At 26.5% G+C, this 27223-nt stretch overlaps 1 protein-coding gene and 1 long non-coding RNA gene across 3 annotated transcripts in view; one reads left to right on the top strand and one right to left on the bottom strand.

Moving 5' to 3' along the window:
- The window catches only part of LOC118449858 (uncharacterized), a 280468-nt gene extending 254482 nt beyond the window's left edge, over window positions 1-25986 (top strand). For both annotated transcript variants that reach the window (XM_085662142.1, XM_085662143.1), the window contains one exon: window positions 25617-25986. In XM_085662142.1, the coding sequence (XP_085518268.1) occupies window positions 25617-25925 (309 nt within the window). In that variant the 3' untranslated portion in view covers window positions 25926-25986. The remainder of the gene's footprint in view (window positions 1-25616) is intronic.
- On the bottom strand, window positions 19818-22225 carry LOC118449867 (uncharacterized). Its single transcript, XR_004840498.1, has 4 exons — window positions 22163-22225; window positions 20961-21012; window positions 20107-20189; window positions 19818-20007 (listed from the first exon to the last, which is right to left on the bottom strand). It is a non-coding gene; the product is annotated as an uncharacterized LOC118449867 (long non-coding RNA).
- Window positions 25987-27223: the final 1237 nt, after the last annotated feature.

Genomic DNA, 27223 nt, shown 5'->3' with positions numbered 1-27223 from the left:
TCAATACTCTATCATTATCAACAGCGATTCGTAAGTTAAGCTTATTTCTTGAAACATACGATAATCGTATTTTACAATTCATTTTCATGATATATAAATTTTAAAAAGAATATCATTATATACAATTCAGTTTAATTCAAAATAAAATTTTTTTATTATATTTCGATATTTAAAAATAATGTAAAAAAATTAATATAAAAAAAAATATCTATTTCCTCCTATATCACATTATTAATATTATCATTAACTATCAAGAGCGATTCGTAATTTAAACTTATTTGTTGAAACGTATGATATTCGTATTTTACAATTTGTTTTCATGATATATAAATTTTTTGCTGAGAAGAAAGTCGCTTATAATTGAAAAGTTTTAACGAGAGACCAAGGACTATCTTTCTCTCTCTCTCTCTCTCCCTCTCTCTCTCTCTCTCTTTTTCCCTCTTTCTTTCTCTTTATCATGCACACATATATACAAGTATACTTCGTGTTCGTGAACGGCCGGCATTAACGGTGTGACAGACTCCCGAAGTCGCTTTTAGGAGAAAGCCGTAGGAATTAATTAACTTCGTCAGACTCACTTTTTTACTTAATTCCTCTCCTTCTTTCTTTATTTCTTTCTATCTTTCCTTTTTTTTCTTTTCCTTTCTCTTCATCTCCCCGCCCTTCTTATTCCTCCTTTGACTACTTTCCTTTTTTACTTCGCATCGGCTTCCATTCCGCAAGGTGCCGACGAGCTTGATTTTAATAACGCCTTTTGTCTTTAATTGGGTCTATCCAAAAAAGAGAAAGAGTAAAATTTAAAGTAGGATGAAATTCTATATATTATGTATATATAATATATAAAAGATCCTATACATATATATATATATATATATATATATATATAAATATTATACATGTACATTTCAATGAGAACAAGTAAAATCTCTGCTATTCGTAATCAGTAAAAACTTGTTAGAAAAAATATCTATAGATTATTCTAAGTGATACGTGTAAATATATAACAAATATTCTTTCAAAATGATTATTTAAATGAAACTATGTAATATATTAATTATATTAATAATTATATTATAATATAATAATTACTATTCTATAATTATATTTTATTAATTTAATTTGTATTTATTATAAATAATATTTTATTTTATATTTTTATTTAATACTTTATATTATATAATTAGTTAATTATTATTAATTTCATATTTTATAATATAATATTATATATATATATATATATATATATATATATATATATATATATAAATGTTAGATCATTGTCTATCATTTTCTTAACATTTATGAACACGACTGTTATATTTTAAGGGATACATATATAACAAATATTCTTTCAAAATCATTATTTAAATGAAACTATATAATAATTTAATATAATATATTAACTATATATATAATATAATAATTATATTCTACAATTATATTTTATTTAATATTTTTATTTTATACTTTATATCATATAATTAGTTAATTATTATAATTTAATATTTTATAATATATTATATATATATATATATATAATTTAATATTTTATAATATAATATTATATATATATACATAAATGTTAGATCACTTTTTATCATTTTTTTAACATTTATGAACACGACTGCTATTAATTACAATAGATCATACTGTTCATATTCCCTAGTGAAATGAACGATACGTTAAATCGTTCTAAAACGTACCATTGTAATTAGTTCACTGAAACGGTAACACGCTTCGTGATAACGATCTCTGATATTTTCTCGTCGAGTTATCGTCGTCGATAGAACGAAAAGAAAATGAACCTTAGTTCTTGGGAACGTTTTTCTTTACGACGACGTATAAAAGAAAATAGTAAAAATTGCGGATAAAACGTGTACGAACGTCATTAAATCATTCCCTCTGGAAATGTTACGTATTCGTGGAAAAAAAGAAAAAAAAAAAAAAAAAAAAAGAAAAAAATAATAATTTGAAACTTAAAATTTATGCGATATCACGTAGGAATAAAAAAAGGAAAAAAATAAAAAAATAAAAAAACGAACTGACGTTTCTCTTTAATGATGTACGCAAAATTTATATGTACGCAACGAATGGCAAAAATGTATGTCTGTGAGGGAAGAAAATAAAAAAAAAAAGAAAAGAAAAAAAAAATAATAAAAGAAAAAGAAAAAAGAAATAAAAAAATAAAAATAAAGAAAATGAAAAACGAAAAAAAGGAAAACGAATAAAAACACGACGGAGTATTTCGATCTGCACGTCACGTCTTAAAGCTCGATGACCCCGAAAAACGAGCGAAGGACTCTCGGCCACTAGAGAAGGGTCTTTTCTACGAGCTAACGTATGGAAAAAGCTCGAATCTCAGGGACGATAGGAAGGGGGTTATGTGGCAACGATGATGTCACCCTCGAACGTTTGATACGTCCGACAATGCTTTCATCGGTCCTTTTTTCCACGACCTTTCGAATAAAAAAAAAAAAAAGAGAGAGAGAGAGAGAGAAAGAAAGAGAGAAGAAATCGTAACTAGTTTCGAACAAGAAAAAGATGTCGAAATACATCTGTCGTAATTTCCTTATCTTTGATTTGAAAAATTTTTCATTTCCGCGTCATCCTTCGTTATTTTATTTAATAAAATTTTTATTTAACTGATAAAACTGTAAATGAAATTATTAATGAAAGAAAGACGTATTTCATAAATTTTATTCTTATTTTACATTTATATATATTTATATATATACATATACATAATATATACAATATAATAAATAATTATAATATATATATATATATATATATATATATATATATATATATTATAATAAATGTTTCTATGTATATATATATTTTTTTTTGTTTCAATCTTTTCTTATTGAAGATAAAAAATTGTTAAACTTTGTTAAACAACAAAATTACAATTTTACTATGTAAAAGAATACTATTACTTAATAATCGTCAACGTTGACGAATTCTCGTACATTTGATACGTCAGACAATTTCCATAATCTTTCCCTAACCTTTTCGAAAATAAAGAATAAATAATTCTAACGAGTATCGAACGGAACAAATATATTGAAAAAAAAAAAAAAAAAAAAAACGAACAAATCAATTCCTAGTATTATTTTTAATTGGAAAAAACATTTCTACCATTTTACTCTACGTTCTTTATAATCCAAATGTTAATTTAATACTAATCCAAATACTAATAGGGAGAGAGAGAGAGACAGAGAGAGATAATTAACAAATTTTACTTTTATACATAACGTTTATATATATATATATATTTTTTTTCTTTCCTTTTTTTTTTCCTCGTTAAAAGAAAAAATCATTATGTAGCATCTTTTCGATCAAAATCACAGGTAGATCATGAGCAATGTTGAAGGGTACTATTACTTAATGATCGTAGACGTTGATGAGCCCTAATTGCGAATTTCCGAATTGGCATTAGTCATCAAACTCGACGATCAATCACGCTCCTCCTGTTTCGTTCGGCTTATTTGCAGGCTCGTATTACTAACCGATTCTCTGTCCTACTCAATTCTCCAACAACGTATGTACCTATGTATATCCTTTCTCTCTCTCTCTCACTCCCTCTCTCTCTCTCTCTCTCTCTCTCTCTCTCTCTCTCTCTTCCCAACACTCTGTTCGTTTCGCGTTCTCCAATGTGCGAACATGCATGTATGTTTGATGAGTCGCTTGCCATGACATGACACACTGCATAATTCATCGAAATGCGCGCTATTTGCGCGCGTCGGTCATAGAGACAGACGACTGAATTTTGATTTCGAAATATAAGTAGACGACGAAATCGGATTCTCGGTAACCCAAAAGTTAGCCATCAAACGATGAATAGCATCTATCGAAAGATACGGGGTATTATCCATTAACGCGATCCAAACAATATTGTCCGGTCTCGTTAAAACTTTCACAACGAGTATATCTATTGTTTTTCCTTTCACGATTCAACATTTCAAAGTGAAACGGATCGGTTTCGAATGCAGTTTCAATGTATTAACGTAACGTTGCGGGAGCGAACTAAAAAAAAAAAAAAAAAAAAAAAAAAAAAAAAAAAAAAAAAAAAAAATAGAGAGAGAAGAACGAAAAAAATGTTAACAATAAAATAAATAATAATAAAGTAAATAAATGAAACAAACAAACAATTAGAAATAATCTTTCCCAATATGTGAGTAAAATTTTACAAAATTATATCGTACTACGTGTATCTTCGTACTTCGTAAAAATTATTTCGTTAAACTTCAATCAGATCGAACGAACAATTTTTTTTCCATTTTTGGAATTCAATTCAAAATTCTATTCAAAATTCTCTTCAAAATTCTCTTCAAAATTTTGAAAAGAACATCTCTACTTTTTCTTTTTATATCTCGTAAAAAAAAAATCTTCGGTAAAACTTCAACGAAATCAAGTTCGAATCGAAAATAAAATTAAAATGTCAATTTTGTATAAAAAGCTTATAAATTATAACGTAACGAAACAATGATGTGATCGCATAAGTAAATCTTTTTTTAGTAAATTTTTTATACAAAAAAAAAAAAAGAAGAAACAAAATAAAAAGAAACTTTACGCTTTAGAAAACGTCGTAATTCGAATGAGAAAAAAAACAAAGAAATTGAAATGTTAATTTCTATAAAAAAAAAAAAATCTTATGAATTCTAACAACAAACATCAATAAGATATAACGAGTATCATAATAAGAAAAATAAAAATAAAATCCCTACGGAAAATTCTATCCTTACAATTTGACATTTTTCAATGAATGTTTCAAAATATTTTATACGAGATAACGATTTATCGATACTGGCTTAAAAAAAAAAAAAAAAAAAAAAAGGAGAAAAAAAAGGAAAAACAAAGAAAACCGAAGAAAAAAGAGAAAAAAGAAAGAAACCCAAGTTCCAACCGAAAGGATATTGTTCGTTAAGTATCAATTGACACTGTCCTTACGCTTATCGTAACGCGACATACAAAATTTGACGACGTTTTTAACGTTAGAAAGGAAAAAAAGAAAAAAAAGGGAATGATATTGTTGTCCATAGTACTCTCTCATCAGATACTGTTAGAAACGTGTAATTCTCGAATGGGAACGTCTTACGGATGATCGATAAAATCTCTTGGCCAGGGAAAGAAGGGATGGACGAGGACGAGAAAACGAATCCGAAGATCGTTATTCCCTAGGTCTTCTAGGTTCGCAATGAAAGAGATAAACCTTTATTCCAAGACGTGGGAAAGGTTTATGGGGCTCTGTGCCAAGCTCCCGGCTCGATCAATGGAGCTTTAAGGCTTATAAATCCGCGCCGAGCTCGAGACGGTTTCGTTTTATCGACGATTTTAAGCGTCTTTCTATACGCGATACGCGCTGAACCTTTCGAGGATGATCCTACATACCGATTTTCTCTTTCTCTCTCTCTCTCTCTCTCTCTCTCTCTCTCTCTCTCTCTCTCTCTCTCTTTCACTTTTTCTCTCTCTTTTCAAATCATTGATCCTGAAACGTAAATTGGAACACGCGAAGCGTACTTATTTTATGGTTTGTGAGAGGTGGATAACATTCTATATACTCGTAATTGGTGACACGTATGTAAGTATATATATATATATATTAGTATAGTGACTGAAACGATTAGGGAGCTCGTAAAGATTCAACCTGTTAGTATCATGATTCATGGTTAACGATTTGTTACGACGAAAGTAGGGAATACCGCAAAGTACTATATATATACATACGTACTATATATATATATATACGTATGTATATATACGTATTTATATATATATATATATATATATATATATATATATATTTACGGGTAAATGAAATGATTCTACTATTACGTTCTCTATTAGTTTCCTTAATCCTCGAACGATCTCGATTATTTCTTCAAATGATCAGAACAAATAGATATAAGACGAAACGCGTATAGATAAAATTCGAACGATCGTTATTTTATTGGAAATATTTTTTATATCGTTCTATGAATATTTAATGTGATATTTTCTTTTTCATTTGGTTTCTTTTTGTATTTTTTTTTTTTTTGTTTTGTTTCCTTTCGTTTTTTTTCTTTTCTTCAATCATAACGACATATTACCAAATAATCGTATTGTTTCAATTTGAAAGTAAAATATATAATTACTCTCGAATAATCGACAGAGAACAAATGGCTAAGATTTAGAGTAACCCGATATTTTCATAGTTGCAACGATAGATATAAAGTATATTATTGATTTTTTTTTTTTTTTTTTTAACATTGTACAGATATACTTGTTGTCAAATACGATTGGCATAGTGTTAAAATCTATTTGAACGTTTTTAAATAGGAAACGTATATGAACTATGATAATTGATGAAATTATTCGATGATCGATACGTATAGACGGAAATTTTTTTTTCTTTTTTTTGTCAAATCGTTCGTCGTCGTCATTAATATCGCGCGAGAACGATAATATAATTTGATTACACGTAATGATGACTTTGAAATTCAATATTTCTAAGCGTTACTACGAATTATCGATCAACGATAATTGAGAATCGAATTCATGACGGTGAACCTTTCAACGGTACTTTTTACGATAGATAATTTTGATCGCGCCGTTACAATTAAAGTTTATACGAAAACTGTCATATAGATGTCAATTTTATAACGTCCGACATGGAATTGCTATTAGTTCTTCTCTCGTCTATGCACAGTGTTGAAAAGGATCTCACGAAACATTTAATAATTTAAAACTTTCAAAAACAATAACAAAGTGAACGGATATATTGTCATATATGCATATATAAGTCGACGAAATAATAATAATAATAATAATAATAATAATAATAATAATAATAATAATAATAATAATAACAATAGTAATAATAATAATAATAAATAAATATATATATATATATTCAAAAATAGGTTGACGTAATAAAAATTAATATAAATGAAATTTCGTCGAGGAACATCTTCTTTGATATATTTTCCCCTCTCTTCTCGACCACCATAAACCCTCCCCCTACTCCTCCGTCCTCAATATATCAGATCTAAGAAACGTTGCCATGAATCACAAATTCGAGTAATAAAACATGAAAATTCGATGGTACGAGAGAAACGATTGATCTGCGTGAATTTAACGGATAGGGCGAGGGGGAGGGGAGAGTTTTGCAAGTAGTAATGGCCAATGTCGGTCGGACGAAAGTAGTAAGAGTCGCATATAAATCGGTCGCGTAAAAAAAGAATAAAGAAAAAAGAAAAAAAAGAAGAAAGAAAGAAAGATGGAAAGAAAAAAAGAAAGAAGGAAAAAAGTATAGCAAAAAAAAAAAAAAAAAAGAAAAAAGAAAAAATAAGCAGAAGGGAAAAAAAGATGAACTAACATCCATCCCGTAATTGATTTCGGACGTTTAGCCGTCGTTTATCGGCGAACAAAAGGGGGTGGGAAGGAGGGATGGAAAAAAAAGAAGAAAAAAAAAGAAATAGAAAAAACGAAAAGATGCTTGCACCGCCCGACACCACCCTCTCCACCATCTCCATCTACACCCTTTCGCGCTTGATCGAGCTCAACGGCGTTTTCACGAAACGTACTAATCGTCTACTCGCTTAGCACTTCGACTCCGGGGCTCTCTTCCCGAAGGAAGAAGGGAGTCCGAATCCCATGCTATCAATCAAGGAGACCACATATTTCATCGGCCGACGCGATCTCGTCCGTCTTCTCTCACTCGAAGATCGACATTTCCTTTCCACCTCTATCTATCTATCTATCTATTTATCTTTCTCTCTCGCACTCTCTGTCTATCTATCTATCTATCTATATCTATCTATATCTATCCATATATGTATCTGTCTCTTTCTCTTTCTTTCTCATGGTTAATACGATTTGTAATTCTTTTCTATGTTCTATATAATATATAAAAATTATTTCACAACAAATAAGATTTATTTATTTTAAAATGTATATTTAATATAACAAAGTGAATTATTACATTTATATGGAATAATATCTGTTATTATATGTATACATGTATATATAACGATACGTTATCGCGCGTTTATAATCTTTTAAATTGTATTATATTTTTGTAATAATATTTTTTTCATCACGATCGACATTTATTTATTTTAAATATGTTTATAATTTAATAATACAAATTATTATTTATATGTAATAATATAAATTATTATGTCAATGCAATAATATCAATTATTATTTAGACATATTATAATATAAATTATTACGTTTATAATAATACAAATTATTATATTTTTTATAATAATATATATCTTTTTTATTATTACATTTTGATTAAATCTATATATTTAAACGATCTTGTATCAATACTATAATAACTGTATAACTACTATAGTAAATATCTAAACTCTGTTTCCTAAAATTTTCAAATTATATGAATTATTATAATATGAATTTACACGTACACACACATATATATACATATATAATTATATATATGTATAAACATTTATACGTTTGTATTTTGATATCAAATTAAATTTCTATTACAGATGTTGCTATTAATTAAATTACTTTTATGCGACATGACTTTAGAGATATATACTTTTTTCTTTTTTTTTTTTTTTTTTATCCTCTTTGACGTTAAAAATGTTTTCAACAAACAACGGTTATAACGATTATCGTATTGATTATAATCATTTTTTTTTTTTTTTTTTTAATTAAATTACTGTTATGCGACATGACTTTAGAGATATACACTTTTTTCTTTTTCTTTTTTGTCTGTCCCCTTTAACGTTAAAAATTTTAATTTTTTCAACAAATAACGGTTATAACGATTATCGTATTGATAATAATGACTATTTTTTTTTTTTTTTGGACGATATTAAAATCTTCTGCCAATTTCGATACTTTAATAAATAAAAGGCATTAAATTAAAACGCAACAAACGCAACAAACAGATGAAATAATTTGATTCTTTTATTTAATCGTTCCTTTTTATTTTCTTTTTTTTTCCTTTTTTCCTTTTTCGTATCATTTCATTTTTTTCAGCTCTATTCGTTCCTACTCGTGTTTTAGTTCCGTTGAACTCTTTCGACTTGTTACCACATTTCCGCACACTTTCCTCTCTACACGCTCCAACGGAACGGTAACTTTCGCACCTGCCACAGTTCGCAAGCGGCTTGAGCTAATTTATTTCCCATATTCTATTTTTCTCCTCGGTCTTTTCCTCTCCTCTCTTTTTTTCCTTTTCGCTTTCTTTCTTTCTTTTCTTTTTTCTTCTTTCTTTCTTTTTTCTTTTTTTTTTTTTTATCATTCTCTCGTTTGAACCACGACGCGATAAAATCTACGTGCACATCGAAAATATTTTCGCTTATTTTCATTTTGTTATTAAAGCTTTTCTCCTTTAAAGAGGAAACAAGAAAAGAAGCGAAAAAAAAAAAATAACGAATGGAAACGTTAATAATCGTTAAAAAAAAAAAAAAGCCAAACGATACATTTCTCATTTCACAGGATTATCGAAAATCTAACCATTTTTATCGTCAATTATTTCTCCAGTTTTCTTCTATTATATTGAAATTATTTTTCAATGGGATTTTATTGTCTCTATATGAAAAAAAAAAAAAAAAAAAAAAAAAAAAAAAAGAAACAAAAAGAAAGAAAGAAAGAAAGAAAGAAAGAAAGAAAGAAAGAAAAGCTGTATTCTCAATTAAACAAAGGTAAATCAATAATATTATTGTCACGCTTATAGTTATTTAATAATGCTAAAAAAAAAGTTAATACAAAATATCGAAAATTGGAAAATTCTTCCAACTAATACGATAAATAAAATCACGAAAATATAAAAAATTCTAATACATTTCAAGATGTAAAACTTTAATTAAGAATGTACTTGAGAATAAAAACCAAGCCAATAATAAGGGAGTCAATAAGCGAGACGATAAGCGAGCTATTGGCTGATTAATAAGAAAGTACAAAGGTCGTATTCGAAAGAAGTTCAAATCCTTTTAAAAGGTAGACTGCAAAGGTTCTAAAACAAAGAAAGAAAGAAAGAAAGAAAGAAAGAAAGAAAGAAAGAAAGAAAGAAAGAAAGGAAAAAAGAAAGAGAAAAAGAAAAAGAAAAAGAAAAAGAAAAAGAGAAAGAGAAAGAGAGAGCAAAGCTTTGTCAATCCTTGAACCTGTCTCATCCTAAAAGATGGAAGGAGTGTAGAAAAGTGATAGAAAGAGAAGAAGACAGAAAAGTATAGAAAAGGGACGAGAGAGAAATCACAGAAGGTTGAACGACTACTATCCCGATCGTCCTTCGGGATTCCCCTAGAATCTGAACGTAAGGCAAAGGCCTAATAAAAGCAGAAGGAAGAGAAACAGGACGCGCGAAACCTGAAGAAAAGAAAGGTAGAGACTTCGTTGGTAAGGGTGAAAGGAACGACTGAGCGAGCGAGTGAGAAAGAAAAATAGAGATAAAAAGAGAAAGAGAGAAAAAGATAGAGAGAATGACAGAGAGAAAGACAGACAAAGAGAGAGAGAGAGAGAGAGAATAGGAGGAAGGTTGAGGTTGAGGTAGAGAGGGTGATGCGGAAGGGTCAATAGTGTACGAAGTTCAGAGCATCGTCGCTCGCCACTTAATCTTTGCCGTGGCGATGAGAATCGAGAGAAAGGACGGAAAGAAAAAGAAAGGAAAAATAAAAGAGGGAGAAAGAGAGGGAGGGAAAAGGGAGAGGAAAAGGGAGAAGGGTAATAACCGAGAGAACGTGTGAAAGAGAAAGAATAAAAGGGACGACAAAAGGCAGCTCGAGAGGCGTGAGTCGTTTAAAGACGCCGCTCAGGCACCCGGTAGACAAATGTTCCTCGGAAAACCGCATTGCGTTTTCTCACCCGATCGTTCGACGACGTTGAAAATTCAATTCCACTTGTCCTTCCTTCCTACTTCTTTTTTTTTTCTTTTTTCTATTTCTATTTTTTTTTTTTTTTTTTTTTTTTTTTTTTTTTTTTTATAGGAAAGGCTAGGGGTTGGAAGAAAGACGAAAAAAATAAAATAAAACACCCTCGAACGTTCAACTCTTCTTTTGTTTTATTTTTTTCTGCGTTAAAATTATCGATCTTATTTTCTTTTTCTATCAAGTTCGTCAACTAAAGGAAAAAAATATATGACTTTTAATTTGATTTATTATTACAAAGATAATAATTATTCAAGTTATTCTTTTATTTTTCTCATCTATTTTTTTTTTCATCTGCTAATTAAAAATAAATAAATAAATAAATAAATAAATGAAAAAAAATTTCTCTTATTTATAAAGATAATAATTATGCAAAGAGTATGAGAGAACCTATTTTTTTTTTTTTTTAACAATTATCATTTGAATATCCATCGAGATCTTTTTTCCAATAAAATAGATCAATCCTTTAGATCTTAGAATCAAGAAAAGTAGACCATTAAAATGTAATTATTAACAATTTGTCAACATATAATTATTAACAAAGAGAAAGATCGTTGTTTAATTATAAATGTGAACCTATAACAGAGTTAATTAACAAGTATTCGATTAATCATAATTATTACTTGAAGAAATTATTAAAAGAAAAATTTGAAAACAATTCTATACGAATTACTTTGATAATTATATAATAATATCGAAATGATGAGCGTGTATGTGAACGAAAGAAAATATTGGAAGAAAAAAGTTTGAAAAGAAAATTGGGATTGTACGAAATAGACGATGAAAAAGAAAAACAAAACGAGATTTTAATCGATTTATTACTCACTTTAAAAAGTACGTACGTTCGTAATTCCTTTTTTCTTTCCTTTTCTTTTTTCTTTTCTTCCACCCCCTCCCCCCGCCACTATTACCACCACCCTCCTCCCATTTTGCCTTCACGATTAAGTTCGACGGTGATAACAACGAAATACGCCTCGAGATATTTTCGATAACGAGTTGCGTAAGTTGCATCGTCGATTTTCTTCGTCGATTTGAAAAACAGCGAGCCATGCATAATGTAAGAATTGAAAATGGTATCCGGGGACGTATAACTTATACATTCGGCATAACAAAACGAGTTCGCATCGGAGTCACCGAGAGAATTTCATTGTTACAGAGTTTTTCTTAGTGAAAACGATAGAGAGATCCAGAATCGGGGTTTATGAAGTATTTGAATTTTTGAAAGAAAAGGAAAAAAGAAAAAATAAAAAAAAAAGAAAAGAAAAAGAAACGTCGATGCAATTGTCGTGAAAAAAAAAAAGAAGGAAAAGTGTAAAAAGAAAAAAAAAAAGAAAAAGAGAAGAAAGAAAAATCTCATCTCATTAAATTATCCGCCCCCTATCTAATGGATTTCTAAGAGTACTCTATGAGTTATGGAATAAAATTAACCGTGTATATGTGCATAACACAAGAACGTTTGAATAAACCCATTAGCATGTCTATTATAATATCAAAGGTGCAGAGGGTCATAAAGGTGGAATGTATAATTCATCGTCGTTGATACCTCATAAGCTTGTTACTCTATATCAATGGCATTAGAAAATTGCTAATATAAATTTTCTTCGATTCCATAACGTTACATATAAATTTCATTTGTTGTTACATCGTTACTAATCACATTTACACGTTGTCAGGATCTTTAATTAATTGTTCAATGAGACTAGAAATCTTTCGTTCATGTAACATGACAATATCGAATATTCATTCAAATGAAAGCTAATATAATGACATGATCATGTATTATTTATAATATAATTTATATAAAAGAAGAAAATTATTTCAGTTCAAATTTTGTATTAAAAAAAAAAAAAAAAAGAGAAAATTAAAACCGTTTTATTTAAAAATCGTGAAGTAAATATACACACACACATATATATATATATATATATATATATATATATATATATATATATACATATGCTTGCAAGTCTTATGTTTTATCGTTTTTATAAATAATAAATAACATTTGAAATAATACGATATTAAAATAAAAATAAATTATATATTTATGTTTCTATCCATATACTTAATAAAGGAACATTTCTTTTTTGTAACAAATAATTCAACATTAAATAAATCCACGAACTCTCTTTCTACCTAAGATGAAATAATATTGATATTAGGGAAAAATAAAGGGAAAAAAAAAAAAGAAAAGAAAGATGTCCAAGTTAACCGAGAAAAAGAGAAAAAACTAAGAAAAATAATTATAAAATAGTATTAAAAAAAAAGAATAATATAATGTAAGAATATGATCTAAAAAAAAAAAAGAAAAAATAAATAAATAAAGAAAAAAAATATCACGAGAGAACATTTACTTAAAAAAAAACTTTTAACAATGATAGAGAAGAAGGATAATATAATATAATATATTAAAAGAAATTTCTATTTCCGATAAAGTGAATTACGCGAAAATAATGTGAATATTTTTACGAGAATGATATTTCTTTATTCGTTCAAAGAGACAAAGTTAGAAAAGACGGACGCGAAAAATGATACGAACAAAGTAGATATACTTCATAGTATGCAACCTGAAGGCATCATTAGGGAAGAATATACCCGAAGAATGTGATTTCACCGTAACCATGGGGTAGATCGGTTTGATCCTTAAGACAATGCATAATAAGAAAACCGAGAAGAGATTTTGCAAAATAAGACAGGCGGATACCTACTAACCATCGTTATTTTATGTGAAAATTTTGATTTAATCCGAGCATCTACGATTTCCATTTTATCATAAATTTTTTTTTTTTTTTTTTTTTCTTACAAATATAAGCAACTTATAACCATTATATATTATATGTCACGTATGAAACACATAAATAGATATAATATTTCTATAACATGCAATTTGCTACTACGATTCAATTATTTCAAGAGAACTGCATGTAACGCGCGTTTTTTTGAAATAATTTTTAAAATAATTAAAAAGAAAAAAAGAATCTTTTTTTAATTTTTTTAAACTAATTCTTACAAAATAATAATATAAAGTAAATATAAATCAATATAATACAGTATATATGTATATTTTTATACTATAGTATTTATAAATATACTTATAAACTTATAATAGTATAGATAGTATAAATAATATTTATATGATAGTAATATAAATATAATAAGAATTGGTAATAAATATAAATTTTTATATAAGAAGTAATATAAATAAAAATTATACTCTGCTTAAAAATACTATATATATATATATATACAAATGTTTTGTAATATAATAGTACGGATGAAAATTAGTGAACTTAAAAATATTTTTTCAATATTTGTATGTAATTTTACAAACATTATTTTACAATTTATTTCTTACAATTTTATTTCTACTATTATTATTATATTATTTATATTACATATATTATATTATTACATATATTGTATTATTTCCAGATATAATATTATGTAAATATATTGTGGGATAGAATTTTTATTTATCTTAATTTAATTTAAATATATAAATTTTGAAAATTATTACAAATCTATATATCATACTTTTTTCTTATTTGTTTATATGAAATATAAAATTTTTTTTATATTGGTCAAATAATATCTAAATAACTTACTCTTGTATAAAAAGATAGAGATTTTATATATATACATATATCATATTATATATATATATATATATATATATATACTATATGTAAATATATATATATACTATCATAAGTTTATAACTATATTTATAAATACTATAGTATATAAATATATACTGTATTATACTAATTTATATTTACTTTATATTACTATCTTGTAAAAATTAGTTTTAAAAAATCAAAAAAAAAATAATATATATATATATAATACTATTACTATCAAGGCAAATATTATTCCTATATTTTTTATCATTATGAAAAATGCAAAATCATGTAGATATGTATATGCTATAATCAATATCGGTTGTGGATAACGAAACACTTTCTAAGGAATCATATAACGATGAATGGAGAACGATACATGTAACGAACAATGATCATCCGGTATCCGTAGGGACGCTCGTAAATCATCGATACACTCTCACCAATCATCGCGTCGCACCGTCAGCTTGAAGCCGGCCTTGAATTATCGCTCTGGCGCCATTCCACGATAATTAACAAGTAGCTATGTCGGGTAACAGCAGAATCGCCCCCGTTAGAAACCACATGATATTGGAACACACTTCACAAGTTTGCTTATCGAAAATTTAAACATCATTAATATAATTTATATGAATAAGAACTATGTCGGTTCGAAGTCATATAAATTACAAGATATTTTTCTTCTTCTTCTTCCTCTTCTTATTCTTCTTTTTATAACAAATAATTTTATCGTTGATCATTGTTAAAAAAGAATCGTGAATAAATACTTCCTCGAAAATCATGGACATTTCAATTTTTTTTCTTAAAATCCAAAATTTTTATCCGTCGAGTTTATCATTAATGAAAAAAGCATTCGCAATAAAAACTGTATGTTAATTCAATAATAAATTTTACAGTAAATTTAATATTATATTGAATCAAATAACAAATAAACATATTTTCAGCTATTTTCATTATTTACATTACATTATTGATATAAATAAATTGAGAAAAATTGAGAACTTTGAAAATTTCCAAGTTAAATAAAATAATTGGAAATATGAGAAAAATAAATTCATGTTTTTCGAAACATTTTAATTTCTAAGTGGCAAACAATCGATGGAATTTGTCATTATTGCCTTAAATTAATTTTCAAAGTAAATTGACCATGCAAAAAAAAAATTCTTAACATTAACAAGTGTATTTGAATAGTATTCAAATAAAATATGATTAAGTATAAAAGATAAAAGCATACAAATCTCAACGTACATCATTCAGACCTTATAATTATATTCCTACGAATTAATGTGCAATAAAAAAAAAAAAAAAATAAAATAAACAAATAAAAAAATAAAAGCAAATTTAAATAAATATCCATTCATTTATGTGTATAATTTGTCAATTAGCAAGATAATATGCAATATGAAATTATTCTTAATTAATTACATACAATTTTATCTTCATAAAAGTGCACAAATTTCATATTATTTCTTCAATGTAAACTTAGAAAATAATCCGTGTATTCTCATAATAAAAATTACTTAATAAAATAAAAAAAAATAAAAAAATAAAAAAATAATAAAAATTAATTATGAACTACAAATCATAGAAATAAATATAGAAAAACTGCATTAACATGCAATTTTATTCTACAAGCACATCGATATTATTATTACTATAAAAAGAAAACCAAATTTATGGAATAATTGATATCGTTCACCTAAAATATACATTTTCTGTAATTAAATGTTCTATTAATATACTTTATTGTAGTAATAAATACTGAATTTATAACCACAATAATATCGAATTTAATTAATTGAGAATTTAATAATAATATGACGTTAAATAATAATTATATTTTATGAATTCAAAAAGTTAATTTAAAAAATTCAAAGGATGTAATAAATTTTTAAAATCCTTGATATATCTAAATAGTATATGAAATGTATTGGTCTTCAAAAGTGCATATATATATATATATATATATATATATATATATATATATATATGTTTTTATTTAAATATAAGAATTTTCAATAATAAAATATTCTACAGTGTTATTTATTCAGATACAGAATAGCATTCAAAAAAAATATTATAGTATTATACACTTAAATATAAAATGTCAAATGTGTTTTTAATACAAAATATAATATTGTGTTATGTGTTATGTGTTATGTGTAATATTTTATTTTTATTTGTTACTTTTATTACTTTTACTTAACTATACATACATAATAGAAATTAGCATATTAGAAATTATTATAGAAAATTATGATAAAGCAGAAAGCATTAATATACTCAATACTAAGTATCTAACGTGTTAAAAAAAATTTTATTTAATAAATTCTTTCTTTTTGTCAATGGCGAAAAATTCTTATACATAAAAAGAAATTGTTTCTAATCAAATGACACAAGTAGCTAATCAAATTGTAATATATCAAAATCAATGAGTACAACAATTCTAACATATCTTTTATCTAAAACACATTCTTGATTGCATGTTGTTTTACACTTTTATTTGATCTTTGTTATTATAATAAAAATAAAAAAAAAAAAAATTAAAAAAAAATAAGAAAAAAGTAGGGAAACATTGATACTATTAATAATACTAAGCGTCTAACATGTTCAAAAAATTTTGATAATACGATAGAAAATAATTTCTTAAGAAATGCGAACACTTCTAAATCGTTTTGACACTGATATATTTCGCGAAATAAGACGTCAGTGAAATGTAAAGAGAAAAAGAAAAAAAAAAAAGAAAAAATCAGAAATACGCTGAAAAATTCAAAAAATGTTTCAAAACTTTGCGTAATATATCCGACGAGTAGACGTTTCATTCCTAAATGTAAATTACCCCTTACGTCTTATACGGTCCTAGTTATTTAAAATTATAGAAATTAAAAAATTTAATAAAATTTCAACCATAAAAAAGTATGCTCTCTGTTTATCTACAATTTATATTTCCAAAAATAGTGAAACATTTGTTTCAATGCACATCATAACTCACTATTCTCTAATATTTTATTTGCTAAGGTGCAAAAACCTTTATTAAAATGTTATAAACTTATATTAGAAAATATAACTTGTAATCTTTTCATACCATATATATCAAATCAAATTTAAAGAAATAATTCTTAAGCAATTAGGAGCATGTTCTAATCGTACTATAATTGATTATCGAGGCTAATGGTTATTACATATTATTATTATATTAATATTACATATTATCATTATATAAATATATATATATTTATATAATATAATATTTATATATTTTATATAGATTACATAATAAGTATATATATTATATAAGAAATATATATAATATATATATGTGTATACCTATTTATAGTAATATATTAAAATATTTTTGATAATTTTTACAAAAAAATCTATTAAAATTTAATAAAATATAATAAAATGTTTTAAATGCGTCTATTATGTACGAGTATAATATTACATATACGAGATACGAATTTATTTAAAATTTATCAAAAAATGATGTATGATCAACTACCTACATGCACGCAGGTGCACGTGAACATATATATATATATATATATATATATATATACATACACACACACACATACATACATGCACAAATATAAAATACATCGTACGCAATCATTAAGTATCAATGATAGTTGTCAGAAAGGAAAGCCAAAATTAAAATCCATACTAATTTTTTCTCATTCATATGACTAATACCTGGACAAAAGCATAAATGAGAACACAGCTGAAAATTCTGATCTAAAAATCTATTAACTTGTTGTTTAGGTTTAAACATCAATTAACTTGTTGTACTAGATCGTACACTATTTTTTTTTTTTTTTTTTTTTTTAACAACAAATCCATTCAAAACTTTTTATTTAGTTGACAAAATTTATTGGAAATTTTATCAAATATGTTCATCAAATGTTCAACGGTAATCAAACAATTTGATTTTAATAAAAAATAATATCGATTTAAAAAAAAATGTATTAATACAAAAAAAAAAAAAAGAAAGAAAAAAAAACAGAAAAAGAAGACGTAAGGCAATAAAAATGAATTGTAATTTATAAGAAAAAAAAAAAGAAGAAAGAAATTAATAAAAAAACAAAAAAAAATGGAAAAAAAAGATATAATCATGAACCACCATTCGTGATTTCAGACACACACCATTATTTTTTGTTACATACATAGATATCGATATATCTTGAAACAGATAGCTATTAAATAGACTAAGTATGCAGCAATGTGTGTTATATAAACTGCATAAACTGTGCTTACTTTCGACGGGTAAATAAATTGGTTAAATAAATCATTGATTTCACCAATAATATACATATATCGAGCAAACACGAAGAAAACAAAAAGATAATTAATAGCACTGTAAATTAAACGATTTAAATTGATGAAACAAGATGATTCTATCTATCCTTAATTAATAAAAATAAAAGTATGAAGAATAGATGTAAATAATGTAAAACGTATGAACGATTAAAAATGTCCACGTAATCATTCATGCTTGTTTCATGAACGATTAAAAATGTCTACGTAATCATTCATGCTTGTTTCAGTGATTATTCATTGAAAAAAAAAAAGAAATTATAAACAATAATTCATTATTTCTTTGAATAATTCGAATCTTTCATCGTCTACATTATACAGATTCAACGGAAGGACTTTAATTTTCTGCACTCACTACTTATGAAGTTCTCTGATGGCTCCAAAATACTCGTCCACGTTGCTGGTCGAAATTGAGTAGGGTTTGATATAAACTAGATCGAAAATGAAGTTTGGTTGTAGTTTCAATAGATTTAATGATAATGCAAGGAAGATCTGAAAATAAAATTATAAAGAATTTATTATAGATTATTTATTATAAATTATTATGATAAAAATAATAATTTATTTTATTATAATAATACAACAAAATATATAAAATAATATAACGAAATAATAACATAATGAATAAATATAATTTAATAATATTATAAAATAATAATTCGTTTTAGTGTAATAAATTTTTATTTCATTATATTTTTACAATAAAAAAAAAATTGCAAAATTATATTACATTATATGTATTATAAAATTTAAATATTTTCTTACCAATATTCTTTTACGTATGACGTGTACTTTATCATCTTCCATGATGCACCGATTCTAATACGCGATAATTATTAATTATTTATTAACGAGACAACACTGAATTTAATTTGCAATATTTTTTATTGTTTAATCATAAGGAATAAAATAACTCTGTGTGTAATCATTAAAAAAGTACTTAATACTTTTAAATGAACTAAACGTTTACTCCGTAACTTACTACATTGCGCGCAGTCGATTTAAGTACGTACGTTTATTAAAATTAATTTAAATCGCGAAACGAATAAAAATTTTGATTTTATACAAACGAACGCTAACTCTGCTTCGCGATTTCTTTTTCTTTTCTCCCCCCTCCCCTTTCGTTTTTAACTCACGACGCTCGATTTATTCATTTCATCGCGCATTATCGCAATAATGATCTGAAAAAGGAAGAAAGAAAAATTATTAACATCATTATTCTTACATTAAAAAATTATTAAAATTATTTGAAAAAAGGTATAATAAAGAAGTTGACTTACTCGAAATTTTTCGTTGATCCTTGCACAATGAACATCCTGCTTCAGGATAATAGAGAATATGCGCTATTCTACTTCATGAATTTCTATTGACATTAATTTAATTTTTAATAATTTGTTTAATTGTAAAGGACATACAAATCTACAATTAAAACGTTGTCTCTAAACTAATACTGTCTTTGTCCTTGAAACGAATGAACTTTTGATTATGCGACAAAAACGAATACATTTATATAAAGAAAAAAAAAAAAAGATAAAAAAAGGAAAGAGAAAAGCAAAATATTTTTTGTAAATCATATTTTAGAAGTGAACAAATTAAAAAGTATATTATCAACAGTTATTAAACTCATAATTAAATTCTCTTTCTCTCTCTCTCTCTCTCTCTGTTAAAATTTAATTTACAAACTTATTAAAAATAATAATTTTATGTGTGTGTATTTTATTTATGAGATATATTTAAAATGTTCATTTGAGCTCAACAGTGTCTGAAAGCATAACTCAAGCAATACTTTTGGATCTCATCGTTTTTAACATTCTTACATTCTTACAAAAAACAATTTTTAATGAAAATCATCTAAATGTTGACAAAAAAAATGTTTTACAAAAAAAAAACCTTCCGTCAAATATTATTGAAAGATTATACAAAATTCTATACTCTTCTAATCGATAGATAAACTTATTACGATATAAAATATAAATCATAAAAATTTCTTTAAATGTTAAGATTAAAATAATATGTATATTCAAGTCAATGAGTAAGTGACTTTTGTAAAAAATAAATCTGACCAATCTTCTCGAATATAAATTACAAATTGAGAACATTCAAGGCTCACCTTTGATTCTTTTTCTATACTCACATGGAATGTGTCCCGATGAGTGTGTTTACATCCTTGAACAAAAACTAATTTCCTAAAATTATAAACCAAATATAAGACAACGATTATTTATTACTTGTCTCTCTTCCTCTCTCTCCTTCTCTCTCTCTCTCTCTCTCTCTCTCTCTCTCTCTCTCTCTCTCTCTCTCTCTGTCGCTCTCTCTCTCTTACTTTTTCTTTTTCTTTCTTTCTCTTTTCTCTCTCTCTCTCTTACTTTTTCTTTTTCTTTCTTTCTCTTTTCTCTCTCTCTCTCTCTTTCTCTCTCTCTCTCTTTCTCTCTCTCTCTCTCTTTCTCTTTCTCTCTCTCTCTCTCTCACTCTTATTAAAACTCGCTTAATGCGTGTAAAATGAGGTAGATAAACTTACGTATTTGAATAACGAAGAGAATATAGCCGTGAAAAAAACTGTTGTATAATAACGCACTGTCTTTTTTTATTATAATTTTTAGAATTCTTAAAGTACTGGAAAATGTTAGTTTGAATAGTAAAAGTATAATATATAAAAAGAATAATATACTTTATGTATATATACACACAACGTATATATATATATATACATGTAGGTGTGTTGAATAATGGAGAGTAAGAGAAAAAGAAAAGAAAAGAGAAAGAAGGAGAAAAAAGAGAAATAAAGAGTAAGAAATTTTATATATGTGTATATGTGTGTGTGTGATGTGTGTGTGTATTATACGAATTATATAGTGTGTACATTATACCTACGCATTATAATCTATATGTACGTATGAATAAGAGAGAGAAAGAGAGAAAAAAAGAAAAAAAAGAAAGAGATAAAAAAAGATATACGATCATGTGTATATATATACATATACATATATATATATGTGTATATGTACGTGTTACAATTAAACGTGTTAAATATTACGTAACAAATAAAATCAAAGACGAGTTGATTAATTTCGATCGAATTTAATTAATTAATGAACAATTATGAATAAAAGTGCGATTAAAAAGTACACAGAAGATATTTGATATCGTGAAAATTCGAATAATAAAAACAAAAGAAGTACGAAACAATAGTTCGCCAATATCGATTTTAATTTTACGAATATCTTTTAAACGCTACATTGTCCCGACTTACGTATGATAGATATTAGAAAATGCATTCTAAGCAATCGATTGGTATATAGGATGAGCGTGTACGTTAAGAAAAAATATTCTAATTACCTTCAATCATACGGAATACGACGTAACACATCTTCTGTCATACTCTCGTCCAATATGGCGACGGGACCACCAACAAAGAAACGAAATGAATCCTATAATATATACGTCGCGAGCGCCACCGTGGTCATATTACGAATTAACGATTAAATGTATATTTATTTCTTTCAACTTATTATTACGAAATTGTAAATAGAAATATAGAATATAACAAATTTAATTATTTGATTGAATTAATTGAAACTTTCGTAATCGCGAAATTAAAAAGATATATGTATAATTAATAAATCGATTTGATAAAAGAATTTTTATTTCTATTTATTATGTAATTAAAAAATGTATTTATTAATTTGAATTCGTTACGTCGTGAAGATACAATTACGAGATCGTTTTCAGATACACGTTTCGTATCGAACCAACGATGATATTCAATTAACACGAAGTATCTTTTCGCGATTCTTCCTAATCGTCAGAGTTATAAACTCATTGGTGTTACGATAAAGAAAAGCGATAATATTAGGCTAGGATATCATGGTTAGCCGTCAGCAAAATATCGCTCGCCGCATTCCCGCAAATTAATGGGAGAACGTGAATTTCTTTGAAGGATCTCATAGAACTCGTGTAATGAATTTGATAATACGAGTAGTTTCAGTGATATTTGTAAGACTTGATTGTCTTATCAATGATCTCGAATGTTTGCATGTAAATGTAAATTTCTCTTGAATTATCCACGAAGGGTATTAATGAATTAAGAAAGTATTTGGATAGAAAGTATTTAGAAAGAGAAAGCAATATTCTCAATGATAATGGTTGTGTCAAAATAGTTCGTTCAATATTTTTAAACAATTTCCTGTGCAGTCTTTTATCGTGGTCACTCATATAGACCCATGAGAATTCCCAAGGACAAATATTTCCAATAGTGATATATGTGAATCTCAAGAGAAAGTACTATGAACAACTGAGGGATGCACATTATCATTAATAAGACTCTAGAGGTCTGAATGATGTTACAAGTACAAGTAAAAATTTTACAAGATTTATTGACTTTTTGGAATTTCTCGAATTACCTGCGAAAGATAATAATGAGATTAGAAAAGGGAATGAAAAGGGCGGAATTGAAATACATCATGGACAGATGAAGGAAAAATGCCTATTAGTCGGGAACGGATCAGAATAGTTCGTAGGAATTTTTAAACAATTTTATATGTGCCCTTTTTGTTCAGATGATCTTGTAGATTAAAGGTTGAATATTTCAAGGATAAATGCCAGATAATCTTTGGCTAATCGTGCCTAGGCATCTACTTTTATTATTTATTTAGTAATAAATAGTGAAAGTATATGATTCGAAATATTATTGAAGAATAGGTACTTTAATAACAATACCTAAACTTGGACAAAAGTGACAATGTGTTTTATTTTTTTTTTTTTTACGATTATCCCCATAGGAATTCCCAAGGTCAGATGTATCCAATGTGATACTTAGGAAAAAGTATTATAGATACCTGAGGTTGCCTATATATACGTCAAATACGAACATTTAAATATTTTAAATATGAAATATTACATAAATATAAGAAATTAAATGTCGTAATAAATTTAATTATTTATTTGATTAATTACATGAGAAATAAATAATTGATAAATCGTATTAATTGAAGAATGTATACTACTGTGTTATTGATGAAAGTATTTATTTTATCAATTATTATTATAAAATCGTATAGATATAAAATATGACGTATATATAAGAAGGTAAAAATGTCATAAGAAATTTAATTATTCATTGAAACTATTTTAATTGCGAATTAATTGAAATTTCCTTAATCACGGTCTTAAAAACAAAAAACATAAATAATTAATAAATTATTTAATAAAAGAATGAATAATTTTATTTATCATATAATATATCATTTTTACAACAAAGCCGATTAATCGTTATTATAAAGATATACAATTTTCTTTTTAACAAAATAAATAAATAAAATGTTTTTTCTAAATTTTTTTTTATATTCATGTACTTTGTATTACTATAGTAATACATTGACATTTAATATGGAATAATGTTAAAAAGAAATGAATAATTATTAACACTGAACCTTCGAATAGATACATGGAAAAAATTCGTTTGTGTTGAGGTATACATTGATAACAAAAAAAAAAAAAAAAAAAAAGAAAAAAGAAACGAAAACGTTTTGTTGTAACAGCGATGAAAAATACAAAATAAAATTTTCAATTATTTCCCATCGAATGCTATTATACAAAATGAATAATATATTTATTTTGTAAATAAATTTATTTTATTATATCCTATAAATAAACCTTTAATAAAAATGGATCCATTAAAATGTACCAATCATTGATATATATTATTTCATGCATAATACGGATTTCAATTAAAATAATATGAAGCTTTTTCAGTCAATAAAATAATATTCAATTTAAAATATACAAATATTTTCATCTGTCTCTCCCTCTCTCTCTCTCTCTCTCTCTATATATATATATATATATATATATATATATAAATATATATATAGAAATATATAAATATATATATATAGAGAGAGAGAGGAAAATAAAGTAAAATAGGATAAGGCAAGCCGATCATGGTCGATAACCATAAACGTTTACCCTCGAAGTGACTTTAACTTCCATTCCGAAGCACTAACCACAAAGCCATAACGACATTTCAGCTGGGACTATGTGCACTCATTCGATTGGCTACGTAGCTCGTTCTATGGTTTATGGTATTGCAAGTGAACACTAGAATATAGTCTAAAAGACCCGAAAGCACGATGATTTTAGGCTGTTAATCATCTCGAAATCGAAACATCTCGAATGCTTGCGTAAGCATCAGAGATATGAGCCATCGTGTAATCATCTTCATTGAGAACTTTCTTTAACGTTCTACAACATTAATTATATGATTTATGATACTTTTATATTAGATTTTACACACTTAGAAAGTAATCCGAATTACAATCGATTTCTTTTTTCCTCGTTAAGAATTTTTTATCGATTTTATGGTATTCATCCAATTTTCTTTATACTCAAAAAATATTATAATAATTATAATTGTATATTTAAATTATAATAATTATAATTATAATTTTCATGTCGTTAAGACTAAGTCAAAATAGTAAAAAGAACATTTTATATAAAACGTTATTATAAAATTGTATACATATACATTAAATATCATTTCAAAATCATATTTTCTCGATTTTGACTATTACATATGCATTTATTTAAATAACATAAGTACATATGATCAATTTTTTCAATTCTTATTTTTTATTCTTTTTGTTTTTAATTAATAATTTCATCGATAAATATAACGTAATAATCGTCTCTGGTATTAATGTATCAAATATTTTCAAAAACTAATGATAAAAATAATAATCGAACGTTTCATTCTAACGTTTTCCTGATATTACGTTTATCCTGTTTCTGTCAGGTGCCAGCAGAATACACGGTACAGCATCCACCTCTGGCTCCAATAAACTCCAAAGGTATACCTAACAGCCTTGGTTTACGTCTGGAAGTAGAACCAAGACATTTCGGTGGTGGGCTGGTTAAGATCAAATGCATCGCCAAAGTCGGTTCTCATACGTACGAAGCTAAGAGGGACGTCCTGAAGGCCTATGTGAACAACCAGAGGCTGAGTGCTGGTGATCTTCGCAGCAACAGAGCTTGTCGTAACGACGATCGATTTCTCTATGGTCCTCTGATCTTTTCGATCCTTTTGATCGTCGTTGCAACGTGACCGTGCAGAACGTGAACAAAGTTATCCGCGAATCACGCTTTAACGCGTATTACGTCACATCTGCCAGACGGATTCAGTGTCAGTCGTCCGATCCTTACGTATAATATTAATCTAGCCGTTAAGGTATTAGATGAGTGATCTACTATGATCCGAACGACGATGATTATTATTTTTTGCTTTCATTTCTTTTTTTTTCTCTTTCTTTCTCTTTCTCTCTCTCTCTCTCTCTCTCTCTCTCTCTCTCTCTTTCTCTCTCTTTATTTTTTTATTTTCTCTCTCTCTCTCTCTCTCTCTCTCTTTCTCTTTCTTATTTCTCTTTCAATTTTCTTTTGGTTTCATCATCAATCCGGAATAAAAACGTAAAGAAACTTGCCGATACGCTTTTCTTGATTGTCACATAAGCTCTCATTATATCATTGACTTATAATTATTATTAGAATACAGAAATTATTTATAGTATTACTAAGAGATATGTTAATAATTTTATTTCTTTCTTTATATATATATATATATATATATATATATATATATATATATACATATATATATATATATATGTATATATATGCATGTATGTATATTCTGAATTATTAATCAATTTATATATTTAATAACTACCGATATGTTGTTTTAATTATACGTTTATTATTTCGATTCAAATATATATTTTTTTGTTATTCCCTACAAATAAAAAAAAAACAAAAAAGAGAAAAGTCCAATAACAATTTCGACAGAGAGCGAGAGAGAGAGAGAGAGAGAGAGAGAGAGAGAGAGAGAGACAGAGAGAGAAAGAGATGAACGTTTTAATTCGTCGATAATATCCAGTTGGCATATTTTAAACGACTTCACCAATGATATTTCTTTTTCTTATCAGTCTATTAAATCCTGATCCTTCTAACGAGTTCTAAAACGACCGAAACCTTCTTTAAACTTTCTTATAGTAGAATGAAGTCAGATAATTTTCTTCCCTTTACTCGTCGAAGCTTAAAATTTACAACGCTTGCTCGGTTAGCTTGTTCGGCAATATCTGATATCGATTATTCGTCGATCGTCGTTTAATAATGTCCCCAATTTTCAACGAAATAATAGAAAATACGAAACGCCTGAAACGAAACGAATATTGGTTGGATTGCAACGAGTGCAAAACAGCGACGATAAATAAATTCATTTTAAACTCGACATTCGATTACTTTGCGCAATTAACAGAAATCTTTTTTTAGAATTTGCCTACAGAAATTTTTCCATGAGCTGCCATTAAGTGGTGCACCGTAGGTGGAAGAAGGGTGCGAGGAGAGAGA

This window comes from Vespa mandarinia, chromosome 17 (assembly GCF_050613455.1).
Source record: "Vespa mandarinia isolate Hongniang chromosome 17, ASM5061345v1, whole genome shotgun sequence".
Lineage (NCBI taxonomy): Eukaryota > Metazoa > Arthropoda > Insecta > Hymenoptera > Vespidae > Vespa > Vespa mandarinia.
The sequence above is the reverse complement of the archived record's forward strand: the minus strand, read 5'-3'. Positions and strand labels throughout refer to the sequence as shown.